Source organism: Gopherus flavomarginatus, chromosome 22 (genome assembly GCF_025201925.1).
Source record: "Gopherus flavomarginatus isolate rGopFla2 chromosome 22, rGopFla2.mat.asm, whole genome shotgun sequence".
Classification (NCBI taxonomy): domain Eukaryota; kingdom Metazoa; phylum Chordata; order Testudines; family Testudinidae; genus Gopherus; species Gopherus flavomarginatus.
The window spans coordinates 13094804-13116607 of record NC_066638.1 but is presented as its reverse complement, the minus strand read 5'-3'; the positions used below and the strand labels follow the sequence as shown (position 1 = coordinate 13116607).

The following is a 21804-nucleotide window of genomic DNA, read 5'->3' as shown; positions in this document are numbered from 1 at the left end:
TCACAGCTTTCAATTAAAAAATAAAGTTTCTAGCCCTCCTGGCTGTCGAGAAAAGCTGTAAAACGTGACCCCCTCGGCCCAGCAACCAGAAGACAACAAAGAACCCAATATCATCAACGGTTAAAATCTCACAATGTTTAAAGCAATTGCTTGATTGTGGAGGCCTGACTCACGATTTCTGACCCCTTTGGGCTGGCGATGCTGGTAAATGCAAATTAGGTGTAATTCAGGAATGACAACAGCTGAGAAAGATGGGGCCTGCTCAGGACATGGATGGGAGCTGACGAACAGATTGCTCAGGAAGTGGATTGGTGATCCATGCAGCAGGGGGGGCTTTCTGACTCATCTAGTATTGAGCGGATCCTGCTGCGTGCTACTCGGAAGCACGGTGTTGTGGAGGTGCTGTCTTTTGCATGAGGCAAGAAAAAAACAAGGTCTAGGAGCTCGTGTTCATGAAAATCCCATAGTGCTTTGCACAAGTTAGGGTGTTAGGCTTAGCCAGTTACATTCTACACCTCTTATTTCTCCCTAGTACCATATTCTTCTTTGTTTCCTGTCCTCAACTGCCATGCTGCTGTGTGCTATTGACACAGTGGCCTCGTTCCAGCCCAGAGGCGGTAGCACTTCAGAGACAAGGGGGAGGCTTTGCCACGATTCCAGAGTGTGCGAGGCATGTCGGGTTCCTTTGGGATGAAAGGCATTGCACAGATGGGAGGCGCTCATCATTAACTCGCATTGCTGCGAGGAGCAGAAATGCATCCAAGTAGTTTTGGCATCTCCCAGTGACATCCTCCGGCTGACACCAAGAACCTCTCCGTCCCCCGACCCCCTGTCCTCCTCTCACTGTCTGCAGCCCCTGATTCATTAGCAGTGGAGGGGACCCAGGTGACGCTGGTTTGCAATTCCTGTGCCCCGATTAGGAAACATCTCACCCCATTCAGAGCTGTTAACAGTTACCCACAGACATTAGCAAACAGCCCTAAGTACTGCATGGCTTGTTAATGGAGCCCAATTAATCCCTCAGTTGTGCATTTCCAACTCATTGACAGTGGTTGTTTCATTGCTGTAATCGCCCGCCAGCAAGTGCGGTCATTGCTTCGTGATGGGATCATCCAGAAGATACAAGCTTGTTTCTCCTCAGGGGCACCAACCTCCCTCAGCAGAGTTGTCCAGAGCTGCTGCAGCTCCTAACACACTCGCAGGAGGTGCCTGGTTACACAAAATCCCTGGATTCAACTGCCTGGGCCATGGGGTAGTTGTGTAAGAGTCCTAGTGACTCAGCCCCCCAGCAGTAGCACAAACCCATCCTCATGGGCCTTGAGCGGCTGATACTCCAGGGAAGGGAAACCATGCGAGTGCTAAGCATGGATAGACATAACTGGCTCCAGCGCCGGCCCAGAAGACAGCTCCATGGATGGGCAGTGCCACTCCCGTCATGCCTCAGGGTGAGGCAGATAACAGCGCACTTAGCAGGACCACAACCTTTGGCAGAGATGGAATTCGGCCCAGGAACTCCATGCTGAGCTTTTCTCAGGTAGCCAACGGGGCCGACGTCTCAGAGGTGAGGGGTCTAGAGGCTATTTGATCGAAGCGGTTCCCAGTGCCTGCACCCCGAGAGGCTCTCCATGAACACAGAACGAGAGGGGTAGCAAGACGTATCGCCGAGGGATGCTGGATACGAGAGCCTGCAGGGTGGAGGAGCAGCAGTTCCCCAGCATCATTCTCTGGGGCCGTTCAGAGAAAGGAGGAGGAAGCCCAATGGAGAGGCTGCCCACCCACTCTCAGGGGCGTCACTACCCCACATTCACTGGTAACAAGGGCTGCTGAGGGATGCGATAGAACCAGTATGGACACCGGGTTTGGTCCACTGGCAGGAGCCATCAGCCATCAAGACCAGCACCATCTCCATCCATCCCTGCCCTGTACTGCTGGAACGCCAGAGAGGCTCAGAGAGAGGCTCATCATTAACTCGCACTGCTGCGAGGAGTAGAAATGCATCCAAGTAGATTTTGCATCTCCCAGTGACATCCTCTGGCTGACACAGAGAACCTCTCCGTCCTCCGACCCGCTGTCCTCTTCTCACTGTCTGCAGCCCGATTCATTAGCAGTGGAGGGGATCCAGGTGACACTGGTCTGCAGTTCCTGTGCCCCCATTAGGAAACATCTCACCCCATTCAGAGCTGTTAACATTGCTGGAGCCACCCAAAGGAAATAAGATCTTTGTAAACAAGTGGAGATAAAACTTTCCTGCCACCCCAAGACCTGGGGACACTGGAGGTGCTGTGTATGCTACTACCAAAAAAAACCCAACAACTTTGGGAAAAGTCTTAGAACAACTTATTGGGCCCGTTTCTTCTGCCCCTCAGCATGTAAAGCCCGGAACCTTAGTCACCCTGGCTGGAACTTTCAGCTCAGCTCCCACGGTCGGGATGGGATTTTTAAGAGCTTGTCTCCCACTCAGGTAGGTAACCGAGCAGCCAGAGTTTCAGAAGAGCCCCACATGTTGGGTGCAGACCAGCTGCTGAACTGGTCTGACAATCTGGCCCCAATGGGAGCTTCCGGGAGCGAAAGTCTTGTGAAAATGCCAGCCCAGGAGTGCAACTGTGCGGAGTTCAGAGGGCAAGAACTAACGCATAGGGAAACGCCTGCAAAGCTTGCCTCCAAAACCTGGACAAGCTATAAAAACATCCCCACTCTAACCTCTCCCATTGCAGCTCTCGAAGCATGTGCCTGGCGCTTTTGGCAAATGGAGACCTCACTCCCCTTGGCCAGCAGTGCAAGGCTAAAACTACAGCACTTTAAAGCTGCCCAGAAAAGCTCTTGTTGGACTGAACACTGCCTGACCCAGGCCTCCGGCAGGGACAGCAAAGGGGGAACTGCACATCTGAGCAGAAGTGGAGGAAGAAACCTCTCTCAGGCCAGTGATTTTATTTTCCTACAGGCCGTTCACCAGCCAGTGTATCAAAGAACTCTCAGGATCTCAGCCTCTCTTCTTCAAGGACTGACATTTTATTTCTCCCAAACAAGACAGTTTAACATAAACTGCACCTACAGATCACGTCCTTTCCACTGAGCCGGGGTCTCCTGCAGGAGCTTATCTACTCCCTGTGGGTCTCACTCCCCAGCCCCCTGCCTGGGAGATAAGGCAAGTCCCTCTACTCCCTTCTGCCGGGCACCAAGGAGAACCTCCCTGCACTCAGCCTGCCCTTTATATCCCAGCAGGCTTGGCTCTGAGTCCCACTTCTACCACATGACTCTGGCACTCCCTTCGCCTGGGAAGGTGAGCTGAGCCTGGCACAGGGTGAGCCGAGCCCCTACACCCCAGCCTCTTAAAGGGCCAGCTCACCTCGTTACACCTTTGTTTGAAGCTGCTCAGGAGGGTAGAATTGGGGCCGAAGTCCCGGTGGGGTGGGTTAGCAGGGGATGTGGTCTCAGGCATGTGACATGGGTATTTATCACTCGCCTCTCCAGCTCATCGCAGGAACTTCGGTGCCAATCTCTCCCTACTTACCCCCGCTATAAAAGCCTGTTCTTGGTGCCAGGAAGCTGTTTGGATGCTGAGCAGCAGCAGAGCTGGAGACCATGCACCATCTAACAAGATGCACAGTCCTCCCAGCACAGACAGCGTCTCTTATCTCTTCCACCTCAGACACCACTTCTCACTCTGGCAAATAATATCGGTTCTCCGAGCCCATTTGGGGAGAGCTGCAGGGCCGGCGGCAGCGTCTCATTTCTCCTCCTGCAGCCCACCTCTGGCTAATGGATCCCATCATGGCTGCTCCAGTGAGCTAGGAAATGTGTTCCACGAGCACCCCAGCTCGGGTCTAGTGTCATGTAAACAAGGCAGCTCGGGGACCGCAGTGCGACTCAATTACCCAGCAGGGCTGTAAAGTGTAAGGCAGCCTGTTTTCCATTTGAATTCTGACTGCAGGGTAGCCGGGGGAAGGGGCAGGGGGTCTTCGGAGCATGAAGAATCCATTTCAAGGGAAGGTGTATTTAACAGTGTGAGCCCAGTGGTAGGTGGCGGAGGAGGGCGCGAAGAGACCCTGACTGTTTACGGTCAGTCTCCAGCTCGGGCTGACGCCCATCCTGACTGTCACTGAGTAGCCTTGCTGCTGACGTCTCTCTCTTGCCTCCTGGAAGGGCTGTGCAGATTCCTGTAGGATCGGGTATTAGCACAGTGGGGAAGGGGCTGCCGGGGCACGGGGCATGGGGGAAGAGGGTTCACTGAGGGTGCTGTGGACAGGCAGGACGGGGCGCTCAGAATAGGAGATGGAGGAATTTCTCTTTGTGCAGGGAGTCACCAGTTCAAATCCAAGCTAGAGGGGCACTGGACATTGGCCAAGAGCCACTGCGTGCCGTGGGGGAGTGAAGCAGTGGGTGAGATGAGGCCGTCAGTGGAGTCAGGCTGTGGGTTCTATCTAATTCTTAGCAGAGAGATAGTCACAGCACTGAGTGGCCAGCTTTTTGGCAGTCCAAACCAAGAGGCTGATGACTGCATAGCCATGAACTCCCTTTTCTCCCTGTGGCTGGTCCCTGGAGCTCAGGCTGGCAGGAAGCGGACACTGCCACTCTCCAAGCTGCGCCTGTCTTGGGGAGAAGCAGAGTCCTGTCTTTCCCCAGCACGTTTCCCAAACCACGCATGCTAAACAGTGCACACAACTGCAAGTTCCCAAGCCCTGGTGTCCACCTGCTGGCTTGCACTTTGCAGCGTGGAGTTAGCACTAGCAGTAACTTAGACAGACCCTGCCCCGGCACTGTTTAAGTTTAGGGGGGCTTTATCGCTGCCTGCGGCACTGAGCCTCTGGAGCAGCAGGGAAGCCAACTGCCACAAAAGGAAAACAAATCAGTGGTTACTCTGGGAAGTGGAAAAAGGGCCAGGGGAGAAGGGGGAGGACAGGATGCAAAGAAAGATCCAGCTGAGACTGCGAGGAGAACCTCAGGGAGGCTGATTTCCTGGGGTCTGGCCATGTCACCAGGGCTGTCGCCCCCACCCCTGTGCCAAGGCTCTATCATGCCCACAGTGGGTTGGGAGTTTGGGCTCACAGGTCGGCATAGATACAGACATGGAAAGAGCAAACCCTTTCCCCCTCCTCTTCAACCTTGCCACCCTCTCCCCGGCCCGAAGCCAGCGAGACAGCCTCTCGATAGCCTACCGGAGATGTTGGTGGTGATCTCGGTCAGCGCAGTCTGGCCAAAACCCTTGCCAGTGCGCGCCCGCACGGAGAACAGGTAGGTGGTGCCCGGGTGCAGGTTGGAGAAGACGTGGTAGGTCTCGTTGCGGAGCTTGGAGACGGTGCGGCGGGGGCCTGGCACGTTGACGGCTGGGTCCGAAGACTCGATGCTCTGGTAGCTGATCTAGGAGAAAATGAGAGATCGTGAGACAGCCGCCTGGCTGCCATCGCAAATGGGAGGAGAGGGGGTAGATAAATGGGCTGATGGGGGGAGCGGATTCACAAGGGGAGGGGGAGAGCAAGGGGTCAGCATGAGATGGTTGTGCAGCACGGTGTTTGGGTGGGGCATGCAGATCTGGTCCCTTGAGCGGAGGGCCCCTGCATGGAACACAGACATGGGGAAGAGATGGGAGCAGTGCGGGGCTGCTTTGAGTTTTTTAAATATAGAAAGAGGCCTCACCAATCTATCCCTAAAACAAGTTTGGTGTTGAATTTGAACCAGAGAAAGTGACCAGCTGGGAGCACTAGACAGACCCAGGACTGTGCAAGAAACCTGACAGCACCCTCTGCTATGCCACCCTGAGACCCACACACAGCCCTACCAACACCCCTCCTCTGCAGCCCCCTGACATTCCAGCTCTGGGCCCCCCCCAACTGCCCACTCTCGAGCAGAAACAGCCTGGGTAGAAAACCCTGCTGGGAGCCAAGGTCAGCTAGCACCCAACAGCTTCATTTTTAACTTCAGACCTAACAGCAGATTTGAACCCTCCGCTCCACACCCCCCAGGCTAGTGCACTAACCGACTGTATCACGACCCATCCAGCAGCCACCCCCTCAGGCTTCTAAGGAGTTCCCTTCAGAAACCAGGCTTGTCCTTTGCAGGGGCTCCGGCATGAAAAGCCATTGCAAGGGGATTACAGGGGCATTCAAAGAGGGACAGAGAGAGAGATAGAGACCCCATTGTAAAGAGGATAAAAAGCAGGCTGGATTCCACACTCCAAATCAAGGCTCGAAGGTAGCAATAACGATGCTGTAGCCCTTAATCTCCCTGATAGAAAACAGCGGCTCCCGAATGAAAAGCTGAGCCTCCATCATTCCCCATGCAGCACGGTTCAGGCACCCACAGCGAGGGGAACGTAGATATGCATCAGCTTTTCATTTGTCTGGTTCCGCGCTCTAATAATTTTGTTGATGCCGGAGAGGCCGGCGCAAAGGCTGAAAAGCAAAGAGAGATAAGAAAGAGTCTTGCCTGACTGCGTTTGGGAGACACAGAGGGGCCCTCCCGCAAGCATCCCCATTCGAGAAACACACCGGCCGCAATGTGATATTTTCTCTCTGCACTGAACCAAGCAGAAAGACGCCCAAAGAAAGTCTCACCTCAGTGCCTTGCTAAGAAAGGAACAAACTCTGCCAACCGCTCGTGTGTTGCCTAACGTGCTGAGAGTGGACCAGACCGGTTGCCAGATGCCCAGCGAAATGCAGCAGTCTGGGGATTAACGCTACCCAGAACTTAAATGGTGCTTTGCATTCTCAAAGCACTGTATAATCACTTAATGGATTAGTCTTCATTGCTGGCTTGGGAAGTACCTGGTACTGTTCCCTGGGGACATGGAGACACAGGAAGGGCTAATGGCAAATTTTCAAGGGTGGTCGCTCATGTTGGGCACGTCTATGGTTGGATGCTCAACTGCAGAACGGAGCTAGGTCAGATTTTCAGAAGTGCCAAGCACATGCAACTTCAGGTGAAGCCAACGGCAGCTGCAGGCGATCAGGCCCTCTGAAAGTCAGGCCCTGGGTGTCCAAAATGGAGGAACTCAAAAATTACAGGCCACTTTGGGACCTAAGTGACTCAACCAAGGCCACACAGTGAATCAGTGGCAGAGGTAAGATAAGAACTTGGGATGCTCCTGGCTCTATGAGAGCTAAATGATGTAATTTTTATTATTCTTTATTAGGCTTTGTACCAGAGTCTGGTAACTTTACAAGTCTTAGTTCCAGGACTGTAGATTTGTGGTAACCGGATTACAGACATTTAAAAGGATTCTCTTGGAACCTATCCATGTCTCCATCACCCCGGCCCCAGGTGCTTCTCCCTTCCTGCTGAACAATGCCGTAGAACCTACCTCATACTGGGTGATCAGCCCGTTGGCCTCCAGTGGCTCTTCCCATTTCAGGAAGATCATGTCCTCCAAGGGGGTGAAGGTGAGTGACTCCGAGGCGATGCCTCCGGGGACTAGCGAAACAAAGAGAAGAACAAAGGAACGATGAAATTCTGCAGAGGGACGTAAGTCTGCACCGGGCGCTCGGCCACACTGAAAGCGCTGCTGGTCAAAGAAGAGTTAAAAGCAAACAAGAACGTCTGCATCATTATGCCCCCTCCCCCCCAAAAAAATCCACCCTCCTTTTAGACAATGTTGGGGGCACAGCTCAAACCCAGGAGATTCAGCATTCGGGTTCACACACCTCATGTCGGTGCAGCTCCTGGCCCGGACAGGGTTTAGGGCTGATTGGTGGCTCTTTGAGGATTGCCTGCAACCCCTAGGCCTTTTGGTCCCCATCCAGCTGGAAAGAAAATGGCAGCCGCAGGGAGTTTTGAATATAAAGGGACAGATCCTCAGCTGGTGGAAGGTAGCAAAGCTCCATTGACTTTAATAGAGCTGCACCAAATCACCCTGGCTGAGGATGCAGCCTACAGCATTCCTGAGCTAGGACACAGGTACGGCTCACGCAGCAGCCTCTGGAAACCAGGGGCTACATGGGAGCCGCTGCTGAGACACCTCAGCTTGCCCCCGATGCCCATAGGTATAGACGTCACTGCAACCTCCACCAGCTCCCCCCAGCCCAGGGGGAGAAGGCACAAAGCAGCCAGGGGCCGGACTCTTCCTGGAGCGTTTGGAACGGACAGTGTCAGTTCAGTGCTCAGATCAGGACAGCCTAGTGCATTGGGGCTGTCCAGGCACATAGGCACTGGGGAGGGTCAAGTCCTGCTCTGCCACAGCCTTCCTCCGTGACCTTGGGCAAGTCACCTAGGCCTAGATCTCACAAGAGCCTGACTCCCACTGAGATCAGTGAGGACCTGGGCCTTGCTCTCGCGGAGCTTCAGTCCTCCAGGTGCCCGACGGAGACAACAGCAACGCTCTACCCCACGCGGGTCACGAGGCTAAATACTGAATGGGCTGCGAGGTGCTCAGACACCACAACGAAGAGGTCACACAAGTACTGAGGCTAACGCAGCACAGGGGCCTTCATGGCTTCAGGGGCACCCGACAGTTCGGAAACAAACACTAAGGGCCTGGCTACACTTGGTTGCACCACTGTCACGCTAAGTGAAGACGCCACCTACACCGATGAGAGAGCTTCTCCAGTCAGCCTAGGTGCTCCAGCTCCCCGAGAGGCGGTAGTTATGGCAACAGGAGAAGCCCACCCAGCGGCATAGCACTGTCTACACTGGCGGTTAGGTCACCATAACTGTGTTGTTCCGTGGGGTGGATTTTCCACATAGGCCTAGCTCCAAAGCTCACTAGTGAACCTTTCCATTGGCTTCCATTGAAGCAGGCCCTACCTCAGTTCAGCCCCGGGACAATGAAACACTTGGCCAGATGGAGCTGCTAAATTGGGCTGAAGAAATAAATAATAGGACAGAGAGGATCATTCCTCTGATAAACTTCTCACCAATTCTCTCATCCCTGGAGGAGAAGGAGGCACTCTCCTCTCTTACGGTTTCATAGAGAAACCTGCGGCTCTTACCAATCTAGATCTGCAGCCCAGAGGACAGAGCAGGGAACATGGTGTCAAGACTCCTGGCTTCTGTACCCAGCTCTGCAACTGAGCTGCTGCGTGACCTTGGGCAAATCACTTAACATCCTAGTGCCTCCGTTTGACCATCAGTAAAATGGAGATAACTGTCCCAACTTGCAAGGAACACACAGTTAATGTATGTTTCTAAAGTGCTCAAGATCTTTAGATAATGGTTTGGGTAGGTCCTACAAAATCCCCGAGTAGCCACAGGATGGCGCACCCCTTAAGGATGAGTCTGGAATCTGAGAGGCAAAGCAGCTTTCATTTTTTCATCCTTACAAAGCACAGGGCAGATTCCTCGATACACCTGTGAGCGCTCAGACACTCCCCGTGGCTGGCCACTGAGGCAAGGGAGGGATAGGGGGTGGGTTCCCTGGGGAGGGGAGACCCAGACTAAGGGGGTACTGCCGGGGGCAGAACCCTCATCTAGAAGGGCACCAGGGTCTGGGAGGGACATGGGGCCAGCGGCAAGCAAGACACCGGCCTGCAGAGGGTGCTCCAGGCTGGAAGAGCTAATTCCCGAGACGACCAGCAGGAGGCGCTGCGCTGGTGAGTCTCTGCTTCCCTATAGGTACGTTGAGGATGGATCTGCTGCAAAGGGGCTCCCGAACTGCAGTGGAGCAACAGACGCATATTCCTACTTTGGCACCAGACCACCTTGCCACAGAGTATACGAACAGAAAAGACTACTTTTCTATGGCTATGCAAGTATTGCTAGATCCAGGGTTGCTTCACCAACATCAGTATTGGCTGCTCAGGGAAGGTGCATGGTGCTCACATCTTTAAGAACATAAGACTGTTCAGAAACCTACAAGCAAGGACTTTATTTCCCAGTCAGGCGATTACCATTGGCGATGTTGAAATGCCACTAGTGGTCCTGGGCCACCCAATTTATCCCTTTCTCCCCTGACTCAGGAGGCCGTACACCAGCCACCTTGACAGCATCAAGGAAAGATTCAACGGCTGGCTCAGCAGGTGCAGAATGACAGCTGACTGTGCTTTTGGTAGACTGAAGGGATGCTGGTGTTGTTTATTTGCGAGACTGGATCTCAGTGAGAAAAACATTCCAATGGTTATCGCTGTCTGCTGTGTCCTGCACAATATCTGTGAAGCAAAGGGGGCAAATTGTCATTGGGGTGGAGGGCAGAGCTGGAGCAGCTGTCTGCTGAGTTTGAACAGCCAGACACCAAGACTATCAGAAGAGCTCAATGCAGAGCTATACAGTTCAGGGAGGCTCTGAAAGAGCCCATTAACAGTGAGCCACAGTAAGGCTTGTGGTGGATTGCACTCTACCTAGGCCAGCTGTTTTGGGGCCTGTTAGGAATTTTGTGGTGCTTGCTGCACTTCTAACGATATAACACTGTTAATGCACCTCTTGATTTTGCAGTGCTTGTTGTACATTTATGATGGTTACACTGTGTTTGTTACTGATCCTATGAGTTGCGTCACACTGTACAGTAACAAGCGAGTGGAAGCTTTCAGAACAGCTAGGCACTCTGTTGTGAACTAAGAAAGATGAATTCTTTTCCAAATAACAGAATCTTATTCAGTAACAAAATCCGTGAAAAGAAAAATCTGTGCAATTTAAAAGCAAATACTTTAAAAATGCAGTAAATTAATAGAACAGAACATTTTACCTAAACGTACAGCAGCTGTGGCTCTCACAGGTCAGTATACGTGACGCTGTGGTTGTCCTTAATTTCAGGTGAGGATTGAAGAGTAACTCCATGACCATTTCACGGATACCTCTCAGGAGGATTCAAGGGACTTCCCTGTGCACGTAAACAAATTGCTTAGCATCCCCCGCTCCCACCCCACCTAAATTAATGTGTCCTGCTAACTTGGGGGCACCATCAATACATCACTGTCATGGGAAATACATTTACACGCTTACCCGAGCTTCCTTCCTCTGCACTGGGCTCGCACTTGATCGACTGCTGGGACTGACACATGGCATAGCTGGTCCCATTCGCATGTCCCCCTTTTTCCTCTTCTTCTTCCTCCACCGCCTCCTTGCTGTTCACGTCAGGGGCCTGGGACTCAGGCTCCTTGGCAGTATCTCTAGTGTGGGTGGTGGCGGGGTCCGCCAAAGTACGGCACACAGTTCTTTGTTAAAGTGGCAGGTCTGTGGCTTGACACCAGATCAACTGTTGGCCTTCCTGGCCTTCTGGTGCACCTGCCGTGGTTCCTTTGCTTTCACACGGTGTTGCTGCTGGTCCATGTTGTACCCCTTCTCCTCCATCCCCAGTGCAATCTGCTTGTAGGTGTCCACATTTCTATGGCTGGTCCATAGCTGGGCCTGCACAGCCTCTTCTCCTCACAGGCCCAGGAGAGCCAATACCTTCTGTCTACTCTAGGCCGGAGCATGTCTGGAGAGTGTAGCCAGCGTGGTAAACTGGGAAGCTGCACATGACAATGGGGAGCTGCTAGGTGCGCTTGCCAGGAAACATTATTTCAGAAAGTCACACGGCTTTAAAGGGAGTGGGGGAGAACTTCTGGTCGCCATGACTGCCAGGCAGTGGAGTTCACAGAGGTGACCACAGTAGTCAGTGTCAGGCCTTGTGGGACAGCTGCTGGAGGACTGTTAGGGTCAACATCGCTAAGTGTCTACACTCCCATTGTGTCACCCTCTGTACATCGACCGCAGCTCAACATCACTCGGGAAGGTGGTGTTGCTACGTCAGTGTACAACAGTGGGAGGCAAATTTTAGTGTAGACACATGCATACTAGGTCAACGCAAGGCAGCTTACATTGATCTAACTTTGTAGTGCACACCAGGCCTAAAATTTAGATCCATTTAGGTATGACCCTCCGGGGTGTGAAAAATGTACATCCTTGGAAGACATACATGAATCGACCTATGCCCCAGTACAGACACTACAAGGTCGACAGAAGAATCAGTTGTCTGCTGGGTTTGAACCCAAGGACTCTGGATCTAAAAATAGTGAACCTCTACTTGGCTCAGCCAAAGGCAGGAAGGAAGTAGCAGACTCATGAAATTCTAGGCACACGCTGGCCACTCGAGAGGGACAGAGAGCCACACTATGTTAGCATGGGTTACATTTATATTCTTCACTATCCCAAGCCCAAAGATTGTGCTGTGCACTGCTCCGCCCAGTCTGATAAAAGCCTCGCATGACACCTGATCTGCAAACGTTTTGGCAGTTTTGGCATGAAACCACCATTCCCTCTAATTAGCAATCAGAATAATAACCACCACCACAAACTGCAACAACAAGTGAAGACACTAAGATCGATAGTCACTCGTTTAGCATGGATTTCTTTTTTCCCTCCCCAACCCAAGGTGCTTATTAAGGAGGACAGAACAGGCAATTGCTTTGCAGAGATCACAATTCATGAGTCGTATCATCTGCTGCAGGCATTAATGCTTGAAAAATGCACCTTCTAATTTGAGACAGAGGGAGCAATTATACTCACTTACATAAAACATTTCACACTGCACACAGGGACGGAGCCGCCGAAAGAACAGCACGGATGAAAAGTCCAAAACCACTATTAACAGCCATTAGCTGGGCCCTCCTCTAATTGCCTGTTTGAAAATAGGCTTTTGGGTTGTATGCTCCATTAAGGCCATGGCTAGCTGTTTTGTTGAGCTCTGTGGTTTGGGTTCACAGGGGCTTAAGCCATATAAACTTCTTGCCCTGGGGTTCCACTTTAAGTTAAAACGACCAGGAAGAGAAAGACCTCAGTTAAAAGCCTTGAGCATCTCCTAGTTCTCCACTGAATAGGCATTTTCAGTTTCGAAGCAAAGCTGTCGCTCTGCCAAGATTCACTGGAAACTCAGCTCAGGACACATTGCAAGCCTGGGCCAGAGATTCAGCTTCCTAACAAAACCTGGTGAGTTTCTTGTGTTTTTGGGTCTAGCTGCAGATAATTGGTTTCAATGCATTTGCTCCTCTTCTGTCCGGGAGAGGATCAGGATTCCCTCAACTCTATCCAGGACTTGCTATCACTCTCCAGCCGAGCTGTCTGGTTGTGTGAGTACTCAGTAATCAAGGTGCGTTGGCCAACTCCCACTGGCTACGGAGGTCATATGGAAGTGATTCTGTTGCCTGATTGGAGAGAGCGGACTCAAGGGTCAGGATCTCAGCATGAATACCAGACCCTGATTCAGAACTTGAATATGTGCCTAACTTTAAGCTCCTGAGTAACTGCGCTGAAAGTCAATAGGACACTTCAGATGTTTAAACGCTAGGCACGTGCTTAGTAATATGCTGAATCTTCAGACTACAGTCAAAATAGTTTTTCATGAACATTGATCATGTCCATGAATATCTCGGCCAGTGAATGCGTTTGATGGGATACGCTCTCCTCCTCCCACCTGGGAGGCGGCTGCAGGTGAAGGGAATCCAGTTCTTCCTTCGAACAAACGTCCACGGACAATTTTCTCGCAGCTTTTTTGCTCAGACCTCATTCCACAGCCATGGGACAGGGATCGCCTTACGCGCTGTTCCCGCCGTGCAAATACACTATTTCCACTTGATTTACAAGTTAATTGAATCAGCAGCGCCATGTCGTACACTTGTACATAAGACACTTATTAAATTCATGGAGCATTAGGGAAACCTTTGGGGCAGAGAGAGAATTTTTTTTCTCTTGGAAACAAATGCACAGAATTCATCTGCAAATTGAAACCATGCTCAGCACTATGCAAATGCTCCATTTAATTACAAGCGTTTGGAATGCACCTGACGTTTCACTGCAAAGGACACAGGAGTACAGTCTTCCAGGGCACATTCCCCTGCTGCTGCGAGACATAACCCTCCGTGGCAGCCTTGGCAGCCTGGAACTGCGGAATCCATTACTTTTCTCCCAGAGCACCTCTCATCTGAAGATCTCAATGAGCTTCAGTTGCCAATTAAGTCTCACAGCACCCCCTAGGGGCTGTTCTGATACCACAGACAGGAGTGCAGAATATATGCAGACACACGTTATGTATTCTTTGTATTGCGGTAGATAGATAGGGGAGTGCATATGGGGGCAGACAGATCATTCTGATTGCTACAAATAACACTCCAACTAATGCACAGTTTTGGGGGTTCCGTTACAATCAATAATAGCAATAACCACACACACAGGCAGACCACAAGTGTGCACAAAAAACCCCAATCAAATAATGCACACCTGTCACAACGCTACAGGGAACATTCTTTCACCATCCTACTGAATGCTGGATCATCCAGGAGATCTAGGTCATTAAATATGCTTCTATGGACAACAAGACCATCCAGGATTGAAATAGTTAATGCCAACAAAACATTGTAGAAGGGATGCATAAATTCACCCTTCAATGGATCGCCAATTGCTAACTCATAGGGACCTCCATGGGAGGCAAATTACCCCATATCTTACTACTGCACCTTCCTCAGAGACATCTGGTGCTGGCCACTGTCAGAGACACGCTACTGAGCTGGATGGACCGCGGCTCTGACCCAACCTGGCAGTTCCTATGTTCTGTAAGGCAGCAGGTTTTCCTGAGCTCCATTCTGAAAGCTCCCTCTCCCAGGGCGAGAGGTGCAGAGAGAGCAGGCGTGTGTAACAGCTGGCTCCCTGGTGACTGCCTGATACTCAGGTTTGGGTTTTATTTTCAGCAATAAAGGTTTTTTAAATGTAGGGGATCCTTCTGGACACAGGTAAAAAAAAATGGGAACAATTCAGGGAGCAAGGGTCTGCGGCACAAAGATACAAAATCAAAGCAGTATAAATCACATGGGCTGGGATTTCATACCATCTCACAGGGATCCTCACTGCGAGCTCATCTGTGGTCACCCCCCATCATCCATCTCTCCCAGCTCAAATCCACCGCCTCGTCTCAGCCGCCTCACAAGCCTACATGGTCAGAACTGACTCTGCCTCCGTGGTGTTCATTGCCAAATCCGCCTCCCACGCATCGTCTTCCGGGCCCACATTTGCTCTCACTGTAACGGGTGCTCTGGGACAAGGTGTCCTTTCCTCAGCTCCCTGGGAGACACACCTTGGATGGCTTAGAGGAATCAGAGCCGGCACCAGGTAGCCACATCATCAGTCAAGAGGTTGCTGTGAAAAGCCTTGTTTCTGGAGTCAGTTGAGAGGGACCCTTTTCTTTATTATTTCTTTGCAATCTTGCTGCCAGTGGTGGAATGCTGACAGCCCTGGCTCACACATCCACACCCAACTCCATCAGTGCAACTCATCCCAGACTAGCAGTACACTCTGACACATCATTCCCAGCTCCCTGCAGCTCCAGTAATGTCCCTCTGTCATATCCCGCATCCCAATCTGGAGCCTGGTTGCACAGCTTTCCTGATGCCCCTCTCCAGTTATTCCAGTCCAGAGCCTGCCCGCACACTACCTCTGCCGTCCTGACCTGTAACCCCGTCAGCTGTTCCGATCCGGGGTTTATATTTGCACAGGCACTGCTGAATCGGAGCAATGATTTTCCAAGGCAGGTCAATCAAACATCCAGCTAGAACAATGTAGATTAGCAGAGAGGAAAAAGGCTCATTTCACATGTGACCTGTATCTGAATGGAAACTCGAGTCTCAAGAGGCATTCGATCCAACCCAGCTGCCTTGCTGAGTGGCACTGACTTAGTAATGTGCAACCATTACTGCTGCTGACATCCATATAAACATCGGAACACAGCAGTTTAAGTGAACTCTGGTGATTTCCTGAGTACCAGGCACCACGCCGCCATGCGTAGAGATTGCCGAAAGTGTGTGTGTGCAGCAGGGGAAGGTCGGCAGGAGTTTTATTCTTCCATCGATTATATCTCTAAGAGGCTTTCACTCCACAGTAATGGAGGAGGAGTTATGCTTTTGTTGTGCCAAAACTGAATCCTTTCACGAGCCTTTTTTCCACCCTCCATAAACACTTTAAATAAAGCAACATACACACACTCACGCCTGCCTGTTAAGTACAAAATGATTTGCTCTCCTAAGTGGCGCACCGCTAATTACTCAACTATTTTACCCTTCTAGAGAAGAAAATGTTCCAAGCGCTTTGACTCGTGATAGCTCAAGGGATGTGGGAGCACATGTGTGTTCGTGAGCATGTGTGCACGAATGCGTGTGCACACATGTGTGAGCGTGTGGGGGATGTCCATGCACACACATGTGTATATGCATATGGATGCATGCACGTGAATCTATGAGTGTTTCTGTGCACGTGAATATATGTGTGTGTGTACACTTATATGGAATGTGGGCAGGGTGCATTCACACGTATGTGCCTGCATGTGTGGATGTGTGCACATGTAGCGGTGTGTGTGCATATAGATGTTTGCACACGTGTGAGTGGTTGTATGGCGGTGTATGCGTGTGGAAATATGTGGGTGTGGGCATATGCACTTCTTTACCAGTTATTACCACAGATTACCACTGCAGTGCGGCTACCTCTGGCATAGAAGGCAAAACCCAAGTGAATCACCATACAATGCACAAGAGTGGGAGGAGAGGAAAGGTTGACCAAGGACGACAGAACACAGCAGCTACTGTTACTAAAATGCCATGGGATGTTTACTGCCACTGCAGAGCAGATGGACCCCGTTTTCTTGTTTTGCTTTTTAAGGTCTCATCTGAAAGACCCACATATGGTGAACTACTCAGAACTCTGCTGATCTCCCTAGGTGGACTGCAGCCAGAAGCCCAGTTCTCGCTCCTGCTGGATGGGACCCACTCCTATTGGATGGGATGGAAAATACTGATGTTCCATGGAATGAAGACAGAGGGATCCTGGATTCCAGTGTATCTAGATGGGCCAAACTCAATACCCAGGCAATGTTCACACTTCAAACACAATTGTGCTGTTGCAACCAGGTCACAGCACTCTGGATGGGTCACAAGAAACACAACGGACCTGTGTTCATAGAGGAGTTTATCCAAGCCAACACAGTGTGTGCACCTCCACCTGTCTTATGCTGTATAACCATCTTTGTACCAGTGCCTTCTGGGAAAATCCTGGCAGCCATCCCACAGCACCTCAGGAGCAGGGGATTCCAGGCGTCTCTTGGACCGCCATGGTAAGAGGAGGCAACTGTTTTTTATACAGAACGACTCAAGTAGAGGAGCAACCCTCCTGCCTCCTTCCCAAAAGCATTTCCACCTCAACAAAAAAACCCTCTTTGTTCTTTTCCACTCCGTACCTGGCAATTTCTTTTCCAAAGACTCATCTAGGAACATCCAGCCTTCCGCGGCGATATACAAACAGGGAGATGCAAATGAAGTTTGCTTCATGTCAAAAAAGCCAAAATAAAACACAATCAAGGGTCCTATTATTCACAAGCCTTCACCGCCCTCGTTAATTGCACGGGCGCTTGCTTGTTACAGATTTCCAGGCTATTTTTTAATAAGAAACCTGGGTTGCTCTTAGACTTGGAGGGCGGGACAGATACAGGAGAGAAACTCTTTCCAGTGACAGTTTTGAAAAGTTTACAACATGGTGCTTGCTTGGGAAAGCGACTCCGTGAAATGCATCCTGGGGCTCCATGATTATGGTATCTCTGTCTTTCCAGATCAGACGTGCCCAGCCTACATGACTATCAACCACTATTATTATTTGCATTAGGGCTCTGTCTAGAAACCCTAATAAACCCCCTTGTGCTAGGGGCCACACAGACACTTAGGATACGTCTACACTGAAAAGAAGCGGCGTGTTCTTAACTAGGATTAGTGAATCTTAGTTCAAATAGCAGTGAAGACATGACTTTTAACTCAAGTTAGTGGTTCGAGTTCTATTCCAGGCTCCCCTATAGGCTTTAACTCCAGCTGTTAACCCAAGTCAAAAGCTGAGTCGCCGTGTCTGCATTGCTCTTTTAACATGGGTTAGATAATCTGAATCAGGAAGTCATGTTTTTGCAGTGTAGACATATCCAGAGTACGAGCCAATCCCTGACCCAAAGAGCTTGCAGTCTAAAGAGACGAGGAAACAAGCACAGAGAGATGATGTGATTTGCCCAAGGTCACAGGGGCAGGCCTGTGGCAGAGACAGGAACACAGCCCCAATCCGGTGCCTACCACTGGATCATGCTGCCTCTCTAGAAGCCACGCTGGGGTCTTTCTTCTCATGCAGCATCACTAGCAACGGCACTTTTGCCAGGCCAAATTCTGTACTCCCGTGTAACTCAGCTGAAAAAATTTCCCCCATCAGGAAGGAAGCCAGCCCGTCGTCTTCAGCGTGACTCTGCAATTGGAACGTACTTAACAAGTCTGACGATGATGCATTCCCTGGAACAGAATCCAGCTCCCTCACCCAGGCCTGAGATGGTTCTGCAGGGCTCCCAGGAATAAAAAGCAGCAGAGACTTATATAACTAACGTCTGCAGATCTAACTTTGGATACACGCAGGGGACGGATTTGCTGACTAGGAAGGGGCTATTTTTACATAGACATTTTCCAAACCTTTTTCTGCTAAGATTTTAACATGAAAAAACATAACAAAGCCACCAAAAATCTGAATGTGTTTCTACTAGATATTGGTTTCAAACCCGGGAACTGCATTTCATGCACAATCATTAGCTAATTTAGATAAATCGGACAGATAGGTAAGTGAGACAAATACACATGTATAATTTACAATAGATCCACACTCATACAGAGATTTATTGATCCCTTGAAAGGGAGAGACTGTATATTGTATCAAGTTTCACTCAAGGGGGAAGAAAAGAAAAAGCTTGGTTAATCCATGTTTGGTGAAAAGCAGCTGGAGTGATTACAGTACAGCAAGGAAACAGCTGGAGCTACTGTATTACAGCACAATACGAAAACAGCTGGAGCCATCACAGCATGGTGAAAACAGCTGGAGCAATTACAGTTAAAATATAAACAGCTGGGCGTGCTGAGTGGGCGCAGATACATCAGGCAGGTGCAGACCAGGCTTAGGGAAGGCGGCTGTAGCGCTGGGCGTAGGAAGAACGGCTATTCTTGTGGTCATGGTACTGCAGGACTCAACAGATCTGGGTTCCCAGCTTTGCCACAGATGCCTTGTGCATGTCATTGAATCGCTCTGTGCTTTAGCACCTTCCCCTCGGTACAGTGGGAATGAGCATCTTTCCTTTGTCCATTTAGACTGGAAGGTCTTTGGGGCGGAGCCTGTCTGTCATTAGTTGGATAGACAGCCCTGAGCACCAGTTTGAGTCAGGGGCCGTACGGTGCAGCCATGGTATTAATAATGACAGCCCCGAACTCTGGTGAGCCCCGAAGCTGAGGAGATTGTTTTTACGTCGCGACGCCTGCTCGTTATAGCCGGTGTTCTGGGGATATAGCGAGGCAGTCACAGACAAAGAGACCTAACGTCACCATCGTTCAAAGGATGGTCTCCAGCACTCAGCCTCTTCTTGGACAGCAACTAGACAGGATGTCCTGTTTCTGTGGAGCTTGAATCTGTGATGCTGAGGTTTTACTTGGCTGGGTCACAATGGATCATCACCTTTTGAGGACTCCTTCTCCCAGCCTTAATGGAGTAGGCGAAAAAGAAAGGCAGCTTCCCAGCTGCTTTGCGAACTACCAGTGCATAAATATTTGGGCATGTCAAAAGACGGCCCATGGAATGACCATAAGCCCCTGCCTACGGTCTAACCTGAAACTCCACATTAGGGCTGGTCGGGAAAAGATATTTTCCCCCTATGGGAAATAATATTCTTTTACCTCCAAAATTTCCTATTAAAAAGTTTTGTGTTTCTTGTTGCAAACCAAAGACAATTCAGCTTTCAGCTACCAAAATCAGACCATTTTCTATGTTACTCTGCAAATGTTGGCGGGTTGGCTGCTGCTGAAGATATTAATACTTTTGTTTAAAAAAAAAATCCCACAACCATTGTTTTGGACAAAACCTTGTTTTTCAACAAAAACACTGGTCACTGGGAAGAACTTTGCCGTCTCTACACACCACAGCCTGGGGCTAGAGCGACTCCCGGCCCAACCGAACAGCGAGGTGTGGATTAAGAATGAAGTTTGAACATGCCCAGGAAGGAACCAAGTGTTGCAACAGCCTCTGCCATTTTTGCTTTCGATGCTAAGCTTCCTAGACAGGCCAATCAGATAAACCTTCCTTGGAGTCAGAGCCAACGCACTGGGCTTCCACAGTCCGCAAATTAAATACTGTCCACTAATACTGTCCTCAGTAATTACACGTTCCTCCAGGTTAGTTGCTAGTACTTGAGGCTAAAACATATAGCAGAGTTTAATTACCTTGTAACCTGCAGTTGTAAACTCTTATGCTAAGGTTACAGTTTGGAAGACAGGCACAGGCAGCTCGTTCCCTTGTGACTACGTCGGTACCGATCCTGTTCTTGCTTAGGTTAGGTTAGCTCTCACACTGCTGCTTAGACTGCAGAGAGGCCACTGAATAGGTTACGCACACCCAGGATGCTGTGACCTGAGCCAAATCTGGAGCATTACAGGGTAGGATGCCAGTGAGGGGCAGGGGGCTGTTGATGCTCTCCGGCCAGCATGTTTTAGGTCTTACATATTCTGTTCTTGCTTAGGCAACTTAACTGTAAGTGATGGGTGAACCTCAAAAGGTCCAGGTTCAGAGGCAAACCCAAAAGCTTGTAACGGCCGGAAGAGCCTTCTCCTGCCCCTCTGTGCAGCCCAGACGCTCCACTTCATCCAGGGCCTTTCTCTGCAGGAGTCACTCCTGAATGTCCTGCTGCTTAAGCCCCCGTCCCTTGCCGTCCTTGCACAGCTCCCAGCAGGATCTGCAAAGCTGTTATGCACCAGCGTGACTGGGTGCATGCTCTCCACATCACCAGCCAGTGCATGCCTGCTCATTCAGTGCTAAACATGTACAAGGTGAGGATGGGCATGTCGGAGACATGGATTTAAGCAGAACCCTTACTGCTAATAAGGTTCTCCCCTTTGAGTCCTTGTTAGCTACTATCCAGCACCTGTAACTAGGGGGCTGCCTGATAGCACCCTCAGTCATGCCACATGGATCTGCCTGGTGCCCCCTGCCCCACTCCACTCTTTACCCCTTGTCTTCTTAGGCCCAAGACTCTGCACCTGTACAGCGCAGGATCAGGCCCCCATGCAACCAAAGCCGCCATTACTGCATGTCCAGCAGGTGGCAGGTTCCCAGTGCATGCAGCCCGTTCAGCCATCCGAGTCCCTCAGCCCATGGGGGGGCTGAGAACTGGATAGCGAGAAAGGAGTTGGTATATTAGAAGCGTAATGAGTCATTAGTGGAAGTTACCTTCCCTGAGCTCCCATGGGACACCGTACAGCTCCTGTGGCTGGCTCCTGAAATACTGTACTAGTTCCACTTCATTAGAACACGGTTCTGTCTTGGATTTCATGTCACATTATCTGGATCTTCAGAGCTCGAAATTAACTTTGTAGGGCTAGACTGCTCAGCTAATCCCTGCCTGGCACAGCGTGAGAGAGGAGGGAAATGTATGCTGAATGTCAAGCAAACACTTCCTGCTCGATTAGGCTGCAGTGCTGGGAAGTGGCAGGAACCCGGCCTCTTGGGACGTTGAAAACTCAACTGGATAAAGCACTGGAGAATATAGGGAAGGGGCCAAAGCAGAAATATCAGCCGTGTTAGTCTGTATCCACAAAAACAACAAGGAGTCCGGTGGCACCTTAAAGACTAACAGATTTATTTGGACATAAGCTTTCATGGGTAAAAAACTCCATTTCTTCAGTTGCATCTGACTCCTTGCTGTTAAAGCTGAAATACTGGCCCCATTAAATGGCAGAATTTCCTCTGACTTCAATGCTGCAATAGTCAGGAGTCCTGGGATGGTCTAGAAGTTCCTAGGAACTCAGCCTGGGCATTGGGCCACTCTGCGTTTCCCATATTTCTAAGAGGGACGGAAGTGCCAGCTAGCTG

General features: G+C 50.5%; 1 protein-coding gene across 3 annotated transcripts in view; it reads right to left on the bottom strand.

Annotated features, from left to right (window-relative positions):
* Nucleotides 1–21804, bottom strand: part of PTPRU (protein tyrosine phosphatase receptor type U) — a 704694-nt gene that overhangs the window by 561978 nt on the left and 120912 nt on the right. For all 3 annotated transcript variants that reach the window (XM_050932286.1, XM_050932285.1, XM_050932288.1), the window contains exons 10-11: nt 7298–7407; nt 5157–5358 (exon numbers count right to left, since the gene is read on the bottom strand). In XM_050932286.1, the coding sequence (XP_050788243.1) occupies nt 5157–5358; nt 7298–7407 (312 nt within the window). The remainder of the gene's footprint in view (nt 1–5156; nt 5359–7297; nt 7408–21804) is intronic.